Genomic DNA, 10,047 nt, shown 5'->3' on the forward strand with positions numbered 1-10,047 from the left:
GCTATAACTTGATTATGTTAGTAATATGAAGGTCTTGGTGACTTGTGTGTTTTGTGAAGTCTAAGCATGAGTTTCCCAGTTGTTGATATGTGTCTCTAGTAGGCTATAGTGGAGTCTTTATGTGAATGACTTGATATTGAAGTATGATGTTTCTTGATGATTTATATGAGACTTGTGATGGTTTATATTTATGATTCTATAGAAGTGTGTAGGATGACTTGCATGTACATCTAGTTGTCTTTATGTGCTTCTTGAATGAGATGTTATATGTGACAAGGTAAAGTAAAGTTTGTCTTGTCTAGGTAGACCTATGTCCCTTGCTTGATACAAGAATGAATATGAATCTTTTGAGTAGTAGGTTAGAACACCCTTGGTCATGAATGTATATGTATGAAATGAATATGATCTTGAATATAACAAAGAAGGTCATTTATGTGGAAACTTTTAGAAAAAAGATTATGATATCCTTGAAGTCGAAAGTTGTAATGGTATCCTTCTTGTGTAAATGATGGACTTAGGGTTGGTTGGTTGACTGAAACAGCGTGAAATCATCCTTAGGAAAGTCATTGAGTTATCCTCTTAACCATTATAAGGCAACCCTAGGGGATCACTTTTGTAAGGTGTAATGTGATTTGGTTATGAACTAGATATGGAACCTTTTCATATACTCCTTGATAGAAATACTCTATGAGAACAAAGGCTAGCACTCGAGTGAGTATGGTTTTGGGAGTATCTCTAGTTAAAGGTGAGGCTAGAGTACAAAGAAACCCTTCATATTCCATAAACATGTGCCTACATGGGATGTGTTTTAGTTATACCATTGGCAAGTAGAACACCCTCCATCGGAGTAGGGTAGACTCTAGATTCCATGATTAGCTAATATGGTCTATGTCGGTTATTGCCTATTCTCATCACATGGGATACATGCTAGTGTTGGAGAAGTACTATGAAGTTTAGGTAGTGGAATGAGACGCTATCTAGACATTGCACGACTAGGCTTTGAAGATATTAGTGTGACAGTGCCCTATGTCTTCTCCAAGACCACTATGTGAATGTCCTTATGTGTTAAATGTCTCTTAAAGTGTTTGATGAACATAATGACTTAAGTGAAGATATGTTAATGAAAAGACAAGTATCTAGAGTAGCTTTAAGGATTGCTTAGGTAGGCTTGAAGAGGGGGTATGGGCGTTCTCTTCTTGTCTTATTTAGGTGAGTGTTAGAGTAATTCTAGAAAGGGAGTTTGATTAATGAAATGGGAATAATCTTACCTTAGGTAGTCTAAAGTATCTCTTTGGTGTGTGTGAAGGGATTGTATGGGCGGTCTCTTCATAACTCACTCAAGTGAGCCTGAAAATCACCTTTGGTAGGAGGGTCTCATGTTTATGTGTTTGATGTGTTCTTGATGCTATCTTGTAATATATAACTTATATGTGAAGTTGTTGTGATATATGGTTCTCTATTTTATAATATAAGGTTTACTGTAAAAATCATATTTTGATACAAATGTTCGTTTATCATGGTTTTACGCATTATGTCATACTTAGTACATGCATTGTACTAATTCCATACTTTTTATCTATTTCTAAAGTTGTTATTAGCAGGTGAAAGGTATATTGAAGCAAGACTTAGAATCTAGGACTCTTTCAAGCAAAGTTGAAGTATGACCTTACTTGACTCAAGGATATAACTATTCTTAGATTTCTTTTATTAAACAAGTATTGTAATAGACTAAGTTTCTATATTTTGATTGTATGGGTGGTGTCCCAAGTATTCATGTGTCTAAGATGGTAAATTGAGACTTAGCTATATTCCTTATGTTTTTAATGAAAGATAATTAAAGTATTATTTCGTGTGAAAAGTTTTAATTCCAAACTACTTTTCATACATGTATGCAATGAATGATGTCAAAGGGGTTGTACAAGACCTCCGAGAGGTCAAGTACACCATGTTACATCCGAGACCACCATATCTTCTAGGGTGTGCTCTCGGGTCGTGACAGGTCGGGGTTTTTCTCAATCACCAAACCATTAAACCAAACAACAAGTCATTTTTTTTGTTTGATTTGGTTCGTCGGATCGGTTTGACTTTACGGTTTGAATTTTACACCCCTACACGAAATTGTGAAGCACTTTCAGCACCCAGCTACGAGACCAAACTACGGACAGTATTTCAAACTACGGTCCATAGGTGACCAAATCGTAGATGTTGCCAGTCTTCAACATTTTTCTTTTAAGTTAGGAATTAGATGTTGGGTTAGTTAATAATTACGGGTTAATATGGGTCGGTTACTAGGTTTTTTAGCCACCTATATAAGCCTAAATAAACCTCAAACTAACTATTCTAACAAACTCATCTAAAGACCCCAAAACTCTCTCCAAGATTTCCCTCTCTAGAATTGAAGAAGAGAAGAAGGGAGGCAACAACTAGGTCAAATTTACCAACGATTCAAGCTTAGTTTAAGGCATTGATCAAAGATATGTGAAGCTTCTTAATCCATGGGTTCTTCCACCCATGGAACCCCATAGATATGTGAATCCAAAATACTCCAATCTAGCTAGGCTTATGATTACATTGAGGTGAGGCTTGATTGTGACTCCAATCAAGTGGATAGCATTCAATTATGTTTGAATTATGTTTACATGATGATTATATGATGTTTTCATGTGAATTCCTTGATGAACCCTAATCTAAGTTGATGAAGGTTATGATTATGGGTGTAGGCCATTTGAGGCAAAGTTGAAGGTTCTAAATTCATCTTCTTATTTCAATAATCTTGAATGCTAATTGATGATAGTTAGCATCATCTAAATATGAATTGACCTAGACTTGATTGAATATGAAATATCTAGGCTTATAATGATAGAACTGAACCTTTATGATCAATTAAGACTTGAATCACCTAGTAACAAGAAAAGTGATCAAATTACCTTGAAATCTAGGTATAAAGAAGATATTAAGAAAGAAACCTTGAGAGTAGGGTTTGTGATCACATAGCTAGGGCTTTAGGGTAAGGCTAATGTGATTACCTAGTGATTCTAAGGCCTTGATAGTAAATTTTAAAAGAGAATAGAAGTCTGATACACTACAACAAATTCGATTTTCAGGGACAAATAATTCCGTCATTAATAAATCATATTTCATCACTATAAATCTTGTTTGACGAAAAATAATTCGTTACTCAGTCGTCACTAAATGTGTGTCTCTAAATGTATACAAAGGCGATTTAGTGTTTCGTCGCTAAAAGTATTATATTAACTATAATAAGAAAGATCTTCACCAAATGCTTAATCATTTGTGACAAATTTATTTGTTGTAAAAAGTATATTTTTTGTAGTGAATAGTATGCTTTGTGTTGACACCCAATTTTGACCGACCTTTAACTATTTTAGGAATGCTATTCGATTAAATACGCATTTTAGAAATTTATTTAAAGTTTAGAATTTTAGTCGATTGTAATGACCCGAAATGTGATTTGTAGAATTTTTTGTAAAATTACCATTTATTCATAATCAGTGCGTTGTAGTTGGTTTGAGAATTTTAAACTATTTGTTTAACTTGAGTTAATTAATTAATGATTAATTGTAAATAGTTGACTTAATCCATAGTTGATGGACTAAAGTGATAATTTATTTAAGATCCTATACTACTTGATCCTTATATTAAAGTACATAATAGGGTTTACTAATTTTTTTTTATCACTATATAAGTTAGTCGCAGCCTCCCTATCCAATTCACCAAGAAGAACGATACTATGGTGATAAGAAAAGAGAAACTATTTCAGGTAAACATTGTTTATACATAACATTTTCAGTATTTAGTTATTTATAGGGTGTATGGGCATAAGCCGTTACCACATGTCAGTGTACATGAATGAATTTGCTCAAGAAAATTATTTTACGAATTGATGGCAAGTTTATCGTTTCATGTCAAAAGTATAGAGTACAATATTGAATTTTTATGTGCAAAGTTGAATATAACCTCTTCAAATTTTATAAATCAATTCACCTTGTAGACCCCATCACATGTATATTTAGCATAAATTTCACCTTAGTCATTAAGTAATTATGACCAATTGTTAATGATCATGAAACAATTATTGGGAAGGGAGCTAAATAGACATGCAAGAAGCCTTCTGTATAAAAGTATTTTATGAAATATCATTATTTTGGTGTTCAAATACGGGTGATATAAATTGGGATCAATTTGAGATCCTTTTAATAGTTTTCATATTATGATTTAAGTTTTTATATATTAATATATGTAATTAAGTATTAGGTATATGGTATTATGTGAATGTCCTAAGATTTATGATATTGGAAAGAAATTAAAATTTAATCCTAATCTTGAAACTTAAGAACTTAATTATAAATTTGGGTGAGTTTTTTTTGTTTAGTCTAGACACATAGCAATATGTGTGTTGTTAACTTCGAAACCTTATTGTGTTTAATTATTTGAATAGACTAGATTTATTTGGAAGTGCAATGAAAGAGGAAGACTCAAATCCTGGAGTAATTGTTCGACTAATTGAGGCAAGTGAATTTCTAAACTCTTGTTAAGTCTATGAAATGCGTGTATTTCCTTGTAGTATATGATTGAGAGTAATGGGATTTTGTGATGGGTTGACTTGTCCACATTGATTAATTCTAATCATATAAAAAAGGGGGTAACAAAAGGCAATATGATTAACTGCTTATGTGTGATGTGTTGAGAAAGGTTTGAAGGCTTGTTGAACCATTGTTAATGTGATATCATGTTTGTGTTGTTGTGAATTGTGCAATGTTATGAAAATGGCCATCCCTCATTATTTGTGTGAACATGTCATTTGCATTATTCTGAGACATGGTTGTGACAAGTGTTATGTGCATTGAGAAAGAATGCTAACTTAAGGAGGATGTACCATTTCGAGGGACGTATTGCGCGCCGCGATGAATACTATATTTCGAGGAATGTATCGCGCGCCGCGATGGTTACTATTATCGAGGGTCGTGTCGTGCGCCGCGACAGATGCATGGACAGATATGTCCCCCATGGGTCCCGGACTGAGAGACAACGGATCTGTATCACTAGGTCAGACATGCATCATTATACTTGACATTGCATTCCATTGCATTACACATACTTATCATTGGTGAACTTGATATTGTGTTTTGTTGATCTTGTGATTGTCTTTCTGCGAAATTTGTGATTGATGAATACTGAGCTTGTTATTCAGGATATGTAATTTGTTGAATTGTTGTTGTTGAGGGTATGTAATTTGTTGAAGTGTTGTTATCGAGGATATGTAATTTGTTGAAGTGTTGTTATTGAGGATATGTAATTTGGTAAATTGTTGTTGTGGAGGATATATATGTAATTTGTCTAAGTGTTGTTGTAGAGTTACATGCTATGTAAATGTGAACTGTTAGGTTAGACTGAATTTTATGCAGGTTGTAATTGTGGAGGTTCGGTGGGGTGGTAGGAGTACCCGTATTTCATCCCCTTAGCTTGTGTTTAGACGTTTACTTGTTGAGTACCGTGTGGTTTGGTACTCACCCCTTGCTGCTACAATTTTTTATTTTGTAGGTTACTAGCCCAGATTTTTATGATACATTCTCTTCTTTTCTGAGGCTACTTGGAGATTTGTGAGGGCTATTTGTCATCTCAGCAGACCTTCTTACTCCTATTAATGATCTTGTTCTACTCTAGCAACAATGTCATATGAGACTTATATTTTTCTTTTGACTCGATTGTAATACTTTAGAGGCTTGTACACGTGATAACCAGATTTTGGGGGTATTTCTAAGTTAAACATAAATATCCGTAATTTTATTGTAATGGTCGAGATTTAGGCTGACTTGTCTTGGTGGAATAAGACGAGTGCCATCACACCCATTTTTGAGTCGTGACATCGATTTTGCATGAAATTATATATTTTAGTATGTTTACTTTATAAAATTATTGTTAAAATATTTTAAAATTATTGATGATTTTGAATGTTTTAAAATTTAAATAATTTTTTATTATGTAAAATATTTATAAAATTTGTAGTATTTTAATGGGATAGCATTTCCTCAATTTCCCTCAAAATTTAAATTCTAGCCTATTTTATTAAAAATTTTAGCATATTCAATTGCAATCTTATTTCAATCATAGCCATCTTTTCCTTTTTATTCTAGCCTATATTAATTTCAATTTTGGCCATACAATCTAATTTTAAAATATTACCTTTCAATCTCACTCATCCATTAAATTCTAATAGAATTTAACCCTTCATCTCTATCTAATCTAACGGTTGAAATCAACTTTTCCTATCTCTCTTTAACACCAAAAGCCCCAAAACCTAAAATTTTAAATCATTCTCTTCCTCCCCTTTTCCCTCTCTCCGCCTCCCTTTTTCCCTCTCTCCAATCGACCCTCCCTCTTCTATCTTCAGCCGCCATCTTCCTCTCTCCCCATGTTTTTCGGCGAACCTCCCTTCTCCATAGCCGCCGTCGACAGCCGCCATTCTCTCCCCTCATCCTCTCCTCTCTCCAACCGCCTTTCGTCTTCTCCCCTTCCCCTTTACCTGCGTCCTCTCCATTTTTCCGGCGAGAAGCAGCAGCTCCAGCCGCCACCCCCTCTTTTTCTCCCTCTCCCGTCGCTTCTTCTCCCTCTCCCTTTTCCGACCAGCCGTCTTCCTCCCCTCCCTCTGTCCAGCTGCCTCTTTCTCCCTCTTTCTCTCCCGCTTCTTCCCAATCGTCTCCTTCTTCCCCTTTCCCTCTCCATTGTTCCTCTTCCTCCCCCGTTTCCCCTCTTTATTTTCCCTCCCTTTTTCTCCACCTGCAGGGATAGCACGACGGGTACCACCAGTCGCCCAAAGCCAGCAGCCGTCCCTCTCTCCCTCTCGTCTTCCTCTTCCCCGCCTAAACCCCCTCTCTCCCTCTCGTCTTCCTCTTCTCCCCTTCCCCTCCGTTTTCCCATGTTCTCCTCTTCTTCTTTTGCAGGGATAGAGTAGGCGAGCAACAGCCGAACCAGCAGCCATACGCAATAGAAGCAGCAGCGAGAACAACACAGCGGCAGAAACAATTTCCAGCGAAGTTGGAGACGGATCTCAACAGATCCGTATGGGTACAATCACTATAAATTATTATCTCGTTTTTTAGCATTTTCATTCTTCTCCTTTACCTACAGTTTAATTTAATTTTCATGGAAATTTCATGTATGTTTATGTGAAAATTGATGTGCATCTTGTTTAAAGTATGTTAATCTTCTGAATTTTGTTCATTATTATTAGTTTAAGTATCATTCAGGCTGACATCAATTTGAATATCTTGTTAAAACTTCATTGCTCTCCCGGAATGTGTTCATATGATTAGATGTTAACATGCTTTGAGTTCTATTATCGTTGAAGCTTTGATGGACCGTCATCAAAAGTTTGCTTTTACTGATCTTAGACATAAATTTCCTTTGTATTGTTCGATTTGGTGCCTTCATTGATGATAATATTTGTTAACTGATTACGCGATAATTTGTCAAGTTCTATTGATAAATGATTTTGTTAAGTATGGTAGCCTTGGCATAATTTTACCGTTATTAATTGAATATTTCTTTGCTTCCCCTGATTTTAGTCAATTGTTAATGAACCTTTTTTTTCTTTTTAATAAATAAACGGGTAGATTATTACTCGGTATGTATTTGGTAATGATTTGGTTAACTTGGGAATAAAATACAAAATATATATCAATAGTCAAATTAGTTCTCCAAGTTGACTCTTCTTTATTTAAAGGAAAATAATATTACTCTCCTTAATTTTATTGTTACTTGTTTATATTTGACAATAAGATTTGTAAATCTAATTTTGACTCCTTTGAAATAAAGAAAACAATATTAATTGATCTATTTTTTCCTTATTTGTAAGTTTATTGATTTCTTACTTGCTTATTTATGGTAGAATAATATTTTCTGGTTTTGGCTTCTCTTTATTTAAGGAAAATATATACTACTCTTCCTAATTTATTCTCATTTATCATACTAACAATTTAATATTGTTTTGGTGCTTCTTTATTTAAGGTAAAAGAATATTGTCTTCCTAACTTTATTATTACTTATTTTATTTTTGGTAATGAAATATTCTTATAATTTTCTCATTTTAGCTCCCCTCTAAATTAAGTTTTCGGTGTTCTTCTTTGCTATTACTTGGCTACTTTGCTTTGTCGAAATAGAAGTTGGATCAACTCGTTCTCATTGCTACCATCCCTTTATGCTCAATCGGTTAGTATTCCTTTTGCATTCATACATTTACGAAAGTTTATTATTCTATTCCCCTATATATATAACTTGTTGTTAAACAATTGCATGTGTGTCTAATCTAGTCTAAATAAATGTGATTACTTGTGTAGCCATTTGATTACTTTGGCAGGTTTCAAACTTGAAGTTCAAGTTGAAGATTAGCTATGAAGAGAGATTAATTCATTTAATTCATATATTTGAATCCATATTTTTTTTATTTATTCGAATTTTTGTAATATTTGTATAACTCTAAAGCTGTCGCATATGAAATATTTGGGGAGGGGAAGTTGTATGTTAATCATATTTTTTTTATTTGCAAACTTATTTGTATTAGAAAGCATGCCTATAGGTTCGTAATTTATTTGACAATTTTTTTTGATAAAGTAATTTTTGATCTAACCATAAAAATAAAATAAAATAAAATCATTTGTTGCATTTAAAAAATTACTTGGCTTTTGTATATATTTCATAGCAAAATCTTTGCATTTAATAAATTTATTACATAAATGTTCTACTAGTTTTTCTTTTTTTACAAAGTTTTTGCAACATGTTTTTTTTAAAAAAATCATTTTTCAATCCTCCTTTAAAGCTTTGGATTGATTATGACATTTGTTTTTTAAAAAAATTAAATTACAATCACTATCTCCTAACCTATTGTTAGTGGGAAAGTCAAAGGAATTACGAGGTCTAGTTTAAATTTTTAAATTAAATCGATGCGTCCTCGGAAGTACCACCTACCCATGATTTTCCAAAGGAATTATGTGTATTTATATGTAAATATTTATGTGCCTATATGCAAACTAAATCTCTTAAATCATTTTCAAAAATATAAATTATTGTTATTTTTCTAAGACCGACCTCAAATTAAAATTGTTTCTACGGTGGAGGAGCGCGATTAACAATATCGTGGCATCACCCCTATAAAGAAACAAACATTTTTTTTAAATAAAAAATTCTATTAAAAACTTGCTCAATTTTTCAAAACATTACTTTCGCACATATTATTCTTGTTTGGTGTAGCATAATAAATTAAATCGAGCTATTTTCTATATCTTTTGTGCATATTATGTCTTCTTGTTTATCTCTTTATTAATTGCTTAATATTTGCAATATTTGTTTATCACGTAGATCGTATGCTCAAATAATAAATAATTGAAGTAATTTAATGGTTTAGTAATTTATTTTGGGTAGATTAAAATAAAAAATAATAAAATTGTTTGCTTATTTATTTGCCTCTTTTCTATCCCCTCGCTTATATTTTTATTTAATGTTTATTTATTGTTATCACTTAGTTTTGCATGCTTAAATAATTAATTAAAAAATTAATAAATTTTTTTACTCAATTATTTAATATTTTATCACTTAGACTCGCACATTTAAATATTAATTAAAATAATAATATGAGCTATTTGTTTAACACATAGTCTCGCATGTTTAAATAAATAAAAATAAACTTGATTGTTTATTTATTGCTCTGTAACGACCTGTTTAGTCTATTCGAGCAGTAGAGTTTATTTCTGATAATAACTGACTGGGTCGACGGATCCTGCGACGGACCGTCATGGGCACGACGGACCGTCGAGGGTCTCGTTCCAAAACACTTCAACTCTGAAAAATTTGGGTACGGGGATCAACTCTCTGAACTTCGCGACGGAACTGCAGCACGGACCGTCGTAGACACGACGGACCGTCACAAACCTTTCTACTGAAATTGAGTCTCTGAACTCTGTGACGACCCTGCAGGACGGACCGTCGTAGGCACGACGGGCCGTCACGAGTGGCGTAATTCCACCTGGGTCG

General features: G+C 33.4%; 1 protein-coding gene across 1 annotated transcript; it reads right to left on the minus strand.

The window, feature by feature from the left end:
* Positions 1-6,493: 6,493 nt before the first annotated feature.
* Positions 6,494-7,000, minus strand: LOC107019280 (octapeptide-repeat protein T2-like). Its single transcript, XM_015219822.1, has one exon. It carries the CDS (start codon positions 6,998-7,000, stop codon positions 6,494-6,496), a length of 507 nt encoding a protein of 168 aa, XP_015075308.1.
* Positions 7,001-10,047: the final 3,047 nt, after the last annotated feature.

The sequence above is a fragment of the Solanum pennellii genome, chromosome 5, assembly GCF_001406875.1.
Source record: "Solanum pennellii chromosome 5, SPENNV200".
NCBI classification, from domain to species: Eukaryota; Viridiplantae; Streptophyta; class Magnoliopsida; order Solanales; family Solanaceae; genus Solanum; species Solanum pennellii.

Coding starts and splice junctions, on each gene's coding strand:
- LOC107019280 (XM_015219822.1), bottom strand. CDS start 7,000: ATGGCTGCTGGTTCGGCTGTTGCTCGCCTACTCTATCCCTGCAAAAGA.